The sequence below is a fragment of the Mesocricetus auratus genome, unplaced genomic scaffold (genome assembly GCF_017639785.1).
Source record: "Mesocricetus auratus isolate SY011 unplaced genomic scaffold, BCM_Maur_2.0 contig_7648_pilon_obj, whole genome shotgun sequence".
Classification (NCBI taxonomy): Eukaryota; Metazoa; Chordata; class Mammalia; order Rodentia; family Cricetidae; genus Mesocricetus; species Mesocricetus auratus.
The window spans coordinates 36,390-49,759 of record NW_024429955.1 but is presented as its reverse complement, the minus strand read 5'-3'; the positions used below and the strand labels follow the sequence as shown (position 1 = coordinate 49,759).

General features: G+C 40.9%; 1 protein-coding gene across 1 annotated transcript; it reads right to left on the bottom strand.

Moving 5' to 3' along the window:
• Nucleotides 1–10,041: 10,041 nt before the first annotated feature.
• Nucleotides 10,042–12,138, bottom strand: LOC121138021. Its single transcript, XM_040740869.1, has 2 exons — nt 12,025–12,138; nt 10,042–11,547 (listed from the first exon to the last, which is right to left on the bottom strand). The coding sequence occupies exons 1-2, from the start codon at nt 12,067–12,069 to the stop codon at nt 10,276–10,278; spliced, it is 1,317 nt and encodes a 438-aa protein (XP_040596803.1). The 5' UTR covers nt 12,070–12,138; the 3' UTR covers nt 10,042–10,275.
• Between the last annotated feature and the right edge of the window lie 1,232 nt (nt 12,139–13,370).

Genomic DNA, 13,370 nt, shown 5'->3' with positions numbered 1-13,370 from the left:
AAGAAAAGAGGAGATGTTGGGGAAGTCCTGTGCATTTGTCAATAAAGTACTGTTGAGCCTATTGGGACCCAAGATAGGAGGGAAAAGGAGTCCAGTAGAACTCTGGGAAGGAGAACACAGAGAGTTCGAGATGTAACGCCATGGGAGTAGGAAGCCCGGGACTATTCTCCGGTAAGAGAAATACTTAGATTAACAGTTATGGGGTAATTACTTAAGTCAGAGCTAGCCAGTAAGAAACAAGCCCAGGGAGCCCAGCTTCAGGTGAGATTGGGTCTCCGGCTGGGACCAGCTGCCCATCACCCATCCCCCTCCATCTTCGGGGCCGCTCCCGGCTTCCAGAAGAGCCGCCCACACAGGAAAGAGATCAGCCCCTCCAAGACCCCAACCCAGCGAGCCCAGCTTCAGGTGAGATTGGGTCTCCGGCTGGGACCGCCCGCCCATCACCCATCCCCCTCCATCTTCGGGGCCGCTCCAGGCTTCCAGAAGAGCCGCCCACACAGGAAAGAGATCAGCCCCTCCAAGACCCCAACCCAGCGAGCCCAGCTTCAGGTGAGATTGGGTCTCCAGCTGGGACTGCCCGCCCATCACCCATCCCCCTCCATCTTCAGGGCCGCTCCCGGCTTCCAGAAGAGCCGCCCACACAGGAAAGACATCAGCCCCTCCAAGACCCCAACCCCAGGGAGTCCAGCTTCAGGAAAGAGATCAGCCCCTCCAAGACCCCAACCCCAGCGAGTCCAGCTTCAGCATCCCCAGCTTCAGCTGCAGTAAGGAAGGAGACCAGTGGAGACGGAAAGACCCCACCAGCACCCACTGGAAGAAGAGATGGGAAGAAGACAGAATAAGAGATCACTCAGCAATAGAAACACCAACATGACCCCACCAGAATCCAGGGATCCAACACCAGCAAGACCCGAAAAGCACTACATAGATGAAGAAGAGGAGACAGACCTTAAAAATTATTTCATGAAGATGATGGAGAGCCTCAAAGAAGAAACGAGGAAATCCCTTAAAGAAATAGAAGAAAAAACAAACAAAAAATCCATGAAATGGGGGAAAAATTCAAGAAATAAACAAATCTCTCAAAGAATCTAAAGAGCACCAAGAAAAAACAACCAAGAAAATTAAGGAAACAGCTCAAACAGTTGAAGGATTGAAAGCTGAAATAGAAACGATAAAGAAAACACAGAATGAAGGGATGCTGGAAATAGAAAAGCTCGGTAAACGGTCTGGAACTACAGATGCAAGTATCACCAATAGAATACAAGAGATAGAAGAGAGAATCTCAGGTGTTGAAGACTCATTAGAGGATATAGAGTCGTCAACCAAAGAAAATCTCAAAACCAACAAATCCTTAACACAAAATATCCAGGAAATATGGGACACCGTGAAGAAGCCAAACCTGAGAATAATAGGTATAGAAGAAGGTGAAGAACTTCAACTTAAAGGTACAGAAAACATATTCAACAAAATCATAGAAGAAAACTTCCCTAACCTAAAGAAAGATATGCCTATGAAAGTACAAGAATCTTACAGAACACCAAATAGGCTTGACCAGAAAAAGAAGTCACCTCGCCATATAATAATCAAAACATCAAACCTACAGAGCAAAGAGAAAATATTAAGAGCAGCTAAAGAAAAAGGCCAAGTAACATACAAAGGCAGACCTATCCGAATTACACCTGACTTCTCAATGGAAACGATGAAAGCCAGAAGATCCTGGTCAGATGTCCTACAAACGCTAAGGGAACAAGGATGCCAGCCCAGACTACTATATCCAGCAAAGCTCTCAATTACCATAGATGGAGAAAACAAAATATTCCATGACAAAGCCAGATTTAAACAATACGTATCCATGAATCCAGCTCTACAGAAAATGCTAGAAGGAAAACCTAGAGCCAAGGAAGATAACTACATTCACAAAGACACAGGCAATATATAATCATACTTTACAAAACACTAAAAGAAAAAGGGAGGAGAAACTACACAAAATAACTTCACTAACAATAAATCAAGCGCAAACAAGGATCACCAATCAATGGTCATTAATATCCCTCAATGTCAACGGCCTCAACTTGCCTATAAAAAGACACAGACTAGCAGAATGGATACGAAGACAGAACCCTTCCTTCTGCTGCATACAAGAAACACATCTCAACACCAAAGACAGACGTTATCTCAGAGTAAAGGGCTGGGAAAAGATCTTCCAATCAAACGGCCCCAAGAAACAAGCGGGCGTAGCAATCCTAATATCTAACAAATTAGACTTCAAATTAAAATCAATCAAAAGAGATGAAGAAGGGCACTTCATATTCATCAAAGGAAAAATACATCAAGACGAAGTCTCAATTTTAAACATCTACGCCCCAAATACAAAGGCACCTACATTCGTGAAAGAAACATTACTAAAGCTCAAAATGCACATAAAATCTCACACACTAATAGTAGGAGACTTCAACACTCCGCTCTCACCGCTAGACAGGACCTCCAGACAGAAACTTAACAAAGAAACAAAAGAATTAATAGAAGTTATGACCCAACTGGGTTTAACAGACATCTATAGAACATTCCACCCAAATACAAAGGGATATACCTTCTTCTCGGCACCACATGGAACCTTCTCTAAAATTGACCACATAATAGGAAACATAGCAAATCTCCACAGATACAAAAAAATTGGAATAACCCCCTGCATCTTATCAGACCACCATGCATTAACATTAGAATTCAACAATAACACAAATCGCAGAAACCCTACAAACTCATGGAGATTGAACAATGCACAATTGCACCATCCCTGGGTAAAGGAACAAATAAAAAAGAAATTAAAGACTTCCTCGATTTCAATGAGAATGAAGACACAACATACACAAACTTATGGGACACTTTGAAAGCAGTGCTGAGAGGAAAGTTTATAGCACTAAGTGCCCACATGAAAAAACTGGAGAACAGTCATACTAGAGAATTAATAGCACAGCTGAATGTTCTAGAACAAAAGAAGCAAACTCCCCAGGAGGAGCAGACGCCAGGAAATAATCAAATTGAGGGCTGAAATCAATCAAGTAGAAACCAGGAAAACACTGAGAAGAATCAATGAAACAAAGAGTTGGTTCTTTGAGAAAATCAACAAAATAGACAAACCTCTGTCCAAACTAACCAAAAGACAGAGAGAGAACATGCTAATTAACAAAATCAGGGATGAAAAAGGGGACATAACAACGGACTCTGAGGAAATCAAGAGAATCATCAGGGCATACTTTGAAAATCTGTACTCCACAAAATTTGAAAATTTAAAGGAAATGGACAATTTCCTGGATAGATATCACTTGCCAAAACTAAATCAAGAACAGATAAATAATCTAAACAGACCTATAACCCCTAATGAAATAGAAGCAGTCATCAAAAGTCTCCCAAACAAAAAAAGCCCAGGCCCAGATGGCTTCAGTGCAGAATTCTACCAGAAATTCAAAGAAGAGCTCATTCCAATACTCGTCAAAGTATTCCACACAATAGAAGCAGGAGGCTCACTGCCAAACTCTTTCTACGAGGCTACAATTACCTTGATACCCAAGCCACACAAAGACACAACTAAGAAAGAGAACTATAGACCAATTTCCCTCATGAACATTGATGCAAAAATACTCAATAAAATACTTGCAAACCGGATTCAAGAACACATCAGAAAAATCATCCACCATGATCAAGTAGGCTTCATTCCAGGAATGCAGGGATGGTTCAACATTAGAAAATCTATCAATGTAATCCACCATATTAACAATCTGCGAAAGAAAAACCACATGATCATCTCACTAGATGCTGAAAAAGCCTTTGACAAAATCCAGCACCCCTTCATGATAAAGGTCCTAGAGAGATCAGGGATAACAGGAACGTACCTGAATATAATAAAAGCAATATACAGTAAACCAACAGCTAACATCAAACTAAATGGAGAGAAACTCAAAGCAATTCCTCTAAAATCAGGAACAAGACAAGGCTGTCCACTCTCTCCATATCTCTTCAATATTGTACTTGAAGTTCTAGCTACAGCAATAAGACAACAAAAGGAGATAAAGGGGATACAAATAGGAAAAGAAGAAGTCAAACTTTCATTATTTGCAGATGATATGATAGTTTACATAAGTGACCCAAAAAACTCCGCAAGGTTACTCCTAGAGCTGATAAACACCTTCAGCAATGTGGCAGGATACAAGGTAAACTCAAAAAAATCAGTGGCCCTATTATATACAGATGATGAAGTGACTGAGAAAGAAATCAGAGAAACATCACCTTTTACAATAGCCAAAAACAGCATCAAATATCTGGGGATAATGTTAACCAAGGAAGTGAAAGACCTGTATATCAAGAACTTTGTGTCTTTGAAGAAAGAAATCAAAGAAGATACCAGAAAATGGAAAGATCTCCCATGCTCTTGGATTGGTAGGATCAACATAATAAAAATGGCAATCTTGCCAAAAGCAGTCTATAGATTCAATGCAATCCCTATCAAAATTCCATCACAATTCTTCAAGGACCTGGAAAGAACATTAATCAACTTTATATGGAAAAACAAAAGGCCCAGGATAGCCAAAACATCCCTATACAATAAAGGAACTTCAGGAGGCATCACCATACCTGACTTCAAGCTCTATTATAGAGCTATAGTCCTGAAAACAGCTTGGTATTGGCACAAAAATAGGCAGGTAGACCAATGGAACCGAATCGAAAGCCCTAATTTTAACCCACACACCTATGAACACCTGATTTTTGACAAAGAAGCTAAAACTGTACAGTGGAAAAAAGAAAGCATCTTCAACAAATGGTGCTGGCATAACTGGGTACTGGTATGCAGAAGACTGCAGATAGATCCATGTTTATCGCCTTGTACAAAACTTAAGTCCAAATGGATCAAAGATCTCAACATACATCCAGCCACACTGAAACTTTTAGAAGAGAAAGTGGGAGATACTCTTCAACGAGTTGGTACAGGAGACCACTTCCTAAACATAACACCAGTGGCACAGGCACTGAGATCGACAATTAACAAATGGGACCTTCTGAAACTAAAAAGCTTCTGTAAGGCAAAGGACACAGTCAAAAAGACAAAAAGGCAGGCCACAGAATGGGAAAAGATATTCACTAACCCTACATCTGACAGAGGGCTAATCTCCAAAATTTACAAAGAACTCAAGAAACAAGTCTCCAAAACACCAAAGGATCCACTTGAAAGGTGGGGTACAGAGCTAAATAGAGAATTCTCAGTAGAGGAGGCTAAAATGGCCAAGAGACACTTAAGAAAGTGCTCAACATCCTTAGCCATCAGGGAAATGCAAATCAAAACAACTCTGAGATACCATCTTACTCCTGTCAGAATGGCTAGAATCAAAAACACCGAAGACAATTTATGCTGGAGAGGATGTGGAGAGAGAGGAACACTCCTCCACTGCTGGTGGGAATGCCGACTCATACAGCCTCTTTGGAAATCAGTATGGAGATTCCTCAGGAAAATGGGAATTAATCTACCACTAGACCCAGCAATTCCACTCTTAGGCATTTATCCAAATGAGGCAGGTTCATACAACAAGGGCATCTGCTCCACTATGTTCATAGCAGCATTGTTTGTAATAGCCAGAACCTGGAAGCAACCTAGATGCCCCTCAACTGAAGAGTGGATAGAGAAAATGTGGTACATTTACACAATGGAGTATTACTCAGCAGAAAAAAACAATGGAATCTTGAAATTCGCAGGGAAATGGATAGCACTGGAAGAAACCATCCTGAGTGAGGTAACCCAGTCGCAAAAAGACAAACATGGTATGTACTCACTCATATATGGATTTTAGATATGGATCAGGATAGTGCCAGTCTGCACTTCCACAGATAGAGAGTCTGGGAAACAGGAAAGAACCTAAAAGATATGCATATATGCATAGTACCCAAGAGAAGAGGATGGAGACAAGATCCTCTGAATGGATGGGGAACACGGCGAGGGTGGGGGGAGTGGGACCTGGGAAGAATAGAGGGGTAAAGAGGAAGGGAGTTGGTCATGGGGGAACAGGAAGTTGAGGGGGTGGGGGTAGAATAGGGGAAGAGGGAATCATAGGATCGAAGACAGATCAGGCACCAGAGTGACCTCGAGTGATCTAAAGGTATAACATCAATTGGCAAGCTAAGCAATAGTGGAGGGACCACCTCGAATGCCCATTCCTGATAATGAACTTGATGTCTATAACCATCCAGGAGCCTTCATCCTGTGACTGATGGAAGCAGAGGCAAACACACAACTAAGCACTGAACTGAACCCAAGGAACCCAGTGACAGAGAGAGAGGAGTGATGAGCAAATTGGCAAAGAATGGGCTGGCAAAACCAGCAGAGACAGCTGATCTGAACAGGGGAGTGCTCTTGGACCCCAGACCGACAGTGGGGAGGCCAGCATGGGACTGATCTGGACCCCCAAATGTGAGTGTCAGTGAGAAGGCCTGGGCAACCTATGGGGCCCTGAGCTGTGGATCAGTGTCTATCCCTGGTATACAAACTGTCTTCATGTGCCTATAGCACAAAGAGAGATGCTCTCTCAGCCTGGACTCTTAGGGGAGTGCCTTGACCCTACCAAGAGTAAAATGACAGACTCTAGATATCCCCTATGTGGAAGGATTTGGCAATAGGGTGGGAGGGAGGGGGAAGGGGAGTGCGGGAGGAGGGGAGGGAGAGGGAACTGGGATTGACATGTAAAACAAGCTATTTAAAATTAAAATAAAAAATGATAAAAAAATCAGTACCCCTACTATATACAGATGATACAGGGGCTGAGAAAGAAATCAGAGAAACATCACCATTTACAATAACCCCAAACAACATTACATATTTATGGATAACTGTAACCAAACAAGTGAAAGACCTGTATAACAAGAACTTTGAGTCTTTAAAGAAAGAAATTAAAGAAGATACCAGAAAATGGAAAGACCTCCCATGCTCTTGGATAGGTAGGATCAACATAGTAAAAATGAAAATCTTGCCAAAAGCAATCTACAGATTCAAGACAATTCCCATCAAAATACCGGCACAATTCATCACAAAAAAAACAGTTATGGGGTAATTACTTAAGGCAGAGGTAGCCAGTAAGAAACAAGCAAGGCCAACAGCTTCATAATTAATATAGCCTCCTGTGTGTTTATTTGGGACTGATGTGGATCTAGAACCAGGCTGGCGGAAAGGCTTTTCTCACAAGATAAAGCTTCTCTTAACACAAGAGGATTTCTTGAAACTTTTAAAATTTCTTTTACTATGTATCCAGAATCCTACCTCCATGTATGATTGTATACCACAAAAAGTAACAGATTACAAAATAAATGATTGTGAACCACCACGTGGTTTGTGGGAATTAAACTCAATACCTCTTTAAGAGCAGCCAGCACCCTTAACTGCTGAGAAACCTCTCCAGAGAAACTTTTTAAATTATGTTCAATCTCATGTGAAGGTTTTAGAGTCAAAAGTGGATGACAGTGGACAAGTTACAAATTTTTTTGACAAAAGCTTTTTCCTGGTCAGAAAATTTAGTGATATAGAGAAAAGTGATCACTGAATTATGAGTAGAATATTACATAAAATATATTTTAATAACCATGGAATAAAATCTACTTTCAATCCAAAGTCTCAAAATGCATGGAAAGTGGGATTTTTTTACTTCCTGGCTACCCTTGTCTACAAAAACTTTTCCATGGCAGTTAGAGCTACATATAAAACATATACCTAAATAGTCCAATGTGAATTTAGATGGGGGTATACATAAGATTTCATATTCTTCCCACTCCCACAGCTCTTTCCCATGATGGGGCCATGTTACCGCATGTTTTTCTCTTCATAAAAATAGATGAATAGGTAAGTATCAACAAATAATATATACTCCATTTTGGCCAATTATTTTAGGGCCTGAAGTTGGAGCCTTAGCTATACTGTGATTATATTAGCAAGTTTTAATAACTGGTAAGGTCCAAGTTTTGGCAAATCCCTCCTTTAATTCCAGAACTCTGTAGACAGAGGTAGGAAGATCTGTGAGTTTAAGGACATTCTAGTTTAGAGGTCTGAGTACAAAACACTCTTGTCCAGAAAGACACATGAGGAAACCGCCAACTAAGATAAAAATACATTTTTAAAAAAGGCCAAAAACCTGTAAACAATCCAGCAAATTCATGGATTTCCAAATTTGCATTTGGTGGCACCTGTTCTTTTTTCTGTCACCATTTCCTTATCTGGGATGAATAGATATATGTCTATGAGTTGAATCTATGGGAAGTTTTATCACACATCAAGATCTGAAAACAGGGTAATATTTAGAATACACAACCAAATTTTAATAAACTGCCAGAACAAGCATCCCTAAGAGGCCCTGGTGAAACTCAGCTTTAATCTTAGCACTAGGGAGTAAAAGATATTTAAATCTCAGAGTTCTGAGAAATCCTGGTCTAACTAAAGTGTTCCCGGAAAACCAGGATACAAAAGAAGCCTGTTTCACAAAACGAATAAAATCAATGAAATAAGATGAATAAAATAAATTAAATAAAATATTTTCTTTTGAAGTAAACATAGGTTATATACATAAAGAGAAATCCTCAAAAGTTAAACACAAGTGCCTGAGGAGCTTTTTTGAACAATGTTAAATTGACTGTGTGTGTGGTGGCTTACCCTTTAATCCTAGCACTCCAGAGACTAGGAAAGAAGGATCTTTCTGAATGTCATCCCAGCTTTATCTACACAGAGCTCCAGCAGAGCCAGGCCTATCTGTAGAGAGACCTTGACTCTCATAAACGAACACACAACAGGCTAGTCAGCAGTGGCTCACACATTTAATCCCAGCATGCAGCAGGCAGAGGCAGTCAGATGTCTGAGATCAAGTCACACCAGTTCTACCTGGTTTACAAGATAGCCAGTGCTACACACAGAAATTCTAAACCTGACATCCTACCCTCAAATATATATGTGTGTGTGTGTATTTGTGTGTGCATATATATGCATATTTATACATATTTCATAAATAGCAACAAGATCAAGGTAAATTGGTACTATTTTGAATGGTGAAAACAATAAGACAGCTTATGTTGGTGAAGATGTGGTCAAAGAGGGACACTTATGTACTGATGATGGGAGTGTACACTTGAACAGATACAATAGAAACAATGTGGAAATTCCTCAAAGGCTGGCAGAATAGGGTTTTGGTTATATTTGTGTACTGCCAGCCTCTCATTTGTGAGCCCACCAAACTGCACATCAGTGCTGTCTGGGTATGTTATTGAGACTCTGTGTAGAAATAAAAATAGAAGAGGTGAGTTGGTCACAAGAGGGAACAATTCTACTAAAGTCATTTGACAAAAACATGAGGTAACCTGTGTTTAATTACAGGGTCTAAGACTTTAGAGGAAAATAAATCCTACAAGATTCTATTGCCCACGTTATTTTGAGTGAATAGTATAAATTTGTCTTGCCTGTACATCCTTTCTGCTGGGATTAAAAGTTTAGGTCACATAGCTCAGCTTAATCTGTTTAATCAATTCATTGAGATAGCCAAGGCCTGTTCAGGGTTCCACTATTAACTTTGTGTATGAACACAGCATGTACACATGACACTGGAGGTACCTTTGGAATCGAGAATGTGGTGCCAGACACCCACAGTGCAAGCATGGGGCCACACAACAAGGATGGTGAAGACTGACATGTGTGCAAATTACATGTTAATTTCTTTGGAGCCATATCAAATGCCAGAGACGTTAATTTCCTCAATGTATGCCACATTGCTAAGTAGTAAGAGAGACATAAGGTATAAATAGCACAATGTTTTATTCATCTCACTAATTCCTGGAGAGAAGCTCATTGGCCAGGGTTATTAGCTCATACTTGGAATCTCACAGCATGGGAGCAGAAACAGAAAAGCCAGAATATCGAGGCCAGAATCTACTACATGAAATTATTCTCTCTCACACTACCTGCACAATTTATAAGTATTGTGTACACATAAAAAGGTAACTATGAAAGTAAACATAAACAAAAAAGTATGTTACCCGAAAATTAAGATTTTTTTGTTCAAATTCTTAGTCACAAATTACAAAAGCCAACATGTGGGAAATAAAGCCAACAGTTCCCAGAACATAAAAGGCCAGTCTGAGATACATGAAATTACAATGTTGTCTCAACAAAGAAAACCAAACTGCATTGGTACCAAGTGCCTGTGATCAATATAGTGTGGTAGTTGAGGACAGTATAGTCAGAAACATCAGGATGAAGAGTTCTTAATAGAAGTCAAGGAGTGAGAAGTGTTCAAAGAAGTCAGGTTGTGACAAGTTTTCTAAAGAGGCATCTAATTCACAGAGTTGTTCAATAAAGAGCTTGTCCTGAATGGTAGAGGAACCTCGATCATTATCTTTGTCTAGACAGGTGATAGCAGATTGAATCTCCCTTCCTCTTCCACAAGTCTTAGTGGCAGACGCTGGAGCTGCTGTAGAAGCTGTGCTGAATTCGGCAGTCTTGCTTGAGTCTGCATCTTGGACTGGAGCTTGGTCTGCAGATGATTCACAAGATGCTGACTGTACTGGGATTCCTTCTTTAGTGGTAGTGTCTTGACCAGGATGGTCACACTTCAGGACTTCGTGTAAAAGATCTTCATTGATCTCATCAATGGAGAAAACAGATTCGGGTACTGGGAAAACACTTGGATTGAGTGGAGGAGGAGAGTTAACTCTGCATGTGCTCTCCATCATGGAAAGAATGGTCCCTGAGTCTGGTGAAGTATTGGAGTGGCACACTGCTGGATGAGAACTGACACATAACTGTCTCTGTAACCTGGAATCCCCACAAGCAGAGGCCATGAGAAGGACAGTGTCTTTTGGACAGGAAGACTTAGCATTGGAATCAATGCCTCCCTTCCATGAATGATCTCTAGCCTTCTTGCTCTGCTGATCCTCTTCTATGGATCTCTTCCTCTTCTTGTTAATTGCCTCACAGGCCCGATCAATTTTGGAGAAAATCGATGTCTGGTCTAGTGTATTGTTCAAGGGGTTGAGTTGAGGTGGAGTGGTCACAAGTGATTGTCGCTGACACATGGACAAAAAGGATTCAGTGTGTTGGGCAATACTCAAATGGAGGGATAAATTTTGAAAACTGACAGCTGATGGTTTCTCACACATAGATTCTGACTTGGCTGACCCTTCAAAAGGGACACAACCTTTGGGAAGTCCACACCTACCATCTGGTTGGTGACTGAGTTTCCCAGGCATCTGCTGCATCTCCCTAGTTGAACTATTACAGAAATATTTCTTCTCAAACTTGTGATCAACAGTGGAGAAATCAGGTTCATGTTGTGAAGAGTTACTTGAGGGGATATGTTGTGGAGCCCAGCTGATTCTTGATTGGTTGTGGCACGGGGAATCTTCACTGCTTGATGGGTCACGAGGGTCAGATGCAGTTGGGGAGGCATATATCTCCTGTGATCCACAACCCGGATTCAAATGTTGTCCTTGGCCCTTTTTCTGATTCACTTTAGCGCGCCTGTTCTTGAACCAGATCTAGAGAAAGAAAGAGAAGATATCAGAAGAGGCAGGTTGCTGCACTTAGGCCCTAAATCTAAAGTTGCTGGAAGAAATGCCTGGATATTGCTCTTTATGCATCACCTATCTCAGATGACTAGGAATAATGGATACAAGTAGGATGAATGCAGGGAGAACTAGACTTGAAGCCATAAAAATATGGAATGTTCTATGAAAAGGAGGATGTTTGAATGGAAGCCCTTAGGTAGAGGATATTAAAACCCATTGGGGCACCATTATCACTGTGTTTGTTACCACTATTTTGTGTTAGGCAAATAAGAGGAAGACAATCCTACATGAGACACCCTTTCATCTTTATTATATGACATGTTGTTCGGCTTTGTAGCCACAATACTTGAGGGGGACAATAATTGCAGGAGTCACGGAAGTTTGTAGAAGGCCGCTGGAGAAGAGGCTGTCTGACAAGAATAAAGACAGACACTAGAGAAGCCATACCTTGATATGGTGCTCATCCAAGCCAAATCTTTGGGCTAGTTCCATGCATTCCTCCTTTTTCAGGAATTTGCATTTATTAAAATGTTCTTGCAGTACCAGATTTTGATCCTCAGTGAACACTCTGTGCTTCTGTTGCCTCCTTGTATTGTTGAAAGTTTCTTGTGACTTTGTCGGAACTTGAGAAGTTAGGAAACCTTGTGGATAATGTGGCGATGAGGTACTTGCAGAACCGTGGGGGACTGGGTTCACTGAATAGCTAGGGAATATGTTAGTTGGAAATGTAAATTGTCGTCCAGTCATTTTTAGACCATGTGGAAGTGAGAAGCCATGGGTAACATGAGATTCTGTGATCACATGGGAATTTGGTTCCATTGTGAGATCTTCTTAGACTAGAGAAGCTTGGAATAAAAACAGAAATAGATGTAAGAAATCCCAGAGACTCAACTCCTCCACTCATAGCTCCCTATCATCAGGTAGACAACATCATGCACAGGTCTCCTCCATTTTGGAGAACATTGAATGAAAGCATAGTAGATGTGACAGTACCCTTGGGTCACATCACCACTGTTCTTCTGGTTGCCCAACATTTTGCCCTTATGTAATTCTCAGTATTCATATCTACAAAGAAAACCTGAAAACACCTCCTGAATTTTCACAGGACTTTATAACCGTGAAGCCAGGAATACGGTTAACTTCAAACTCTAAATATACATAAATCTCCACCCTGTTTCCATTCCTTTGAAACGTTTAGCTCCATCTTCCCACATGAAAACCTCCCCCCAACCTAGCTAGACAAACTTCCTTGCAGTTCTCAACTTGCCAGGAAATCAGTAGGTCGTTTCACCTTGCTCAGATACCTCTCTGTGTTCAGCCCTGAATCCAGGAACCAGTGCTTATATACCTTCTGGAGACCCCAAAGTCTCCACCCACTCTTTGGATCCTCCCTACCAACTGATCTTCAAATCCATTACCCACACCCACACCTTGTTTTCTCCACCCACTCTTTGGCTCCTCCCTGCCAACTGATCTTCAAATCTATTACCCACACCCACCCTTTGTTTTCACTCAGATTTCAGTCACACCCCTGAGAGTCCTTACTCTTACTGATTCAATCATAAATGTTTTGTTTCCTTTGTAATTTATACAGGTTTTCTCATCTGGAATTCATTATGTTGACCATGAGTTCTTTAATCTTAAGGAGATTATCATGCCTTACTCGCCTGAGAGCTAGCATTAAAGGTGTGACTAATCTGGATCCCACACTGTTTAGTCACTGCTTACAAATGAATATGAAATGACAGATTGCTATATGAAATGGGAACTGAGAATATTGATCCTGCCCAATT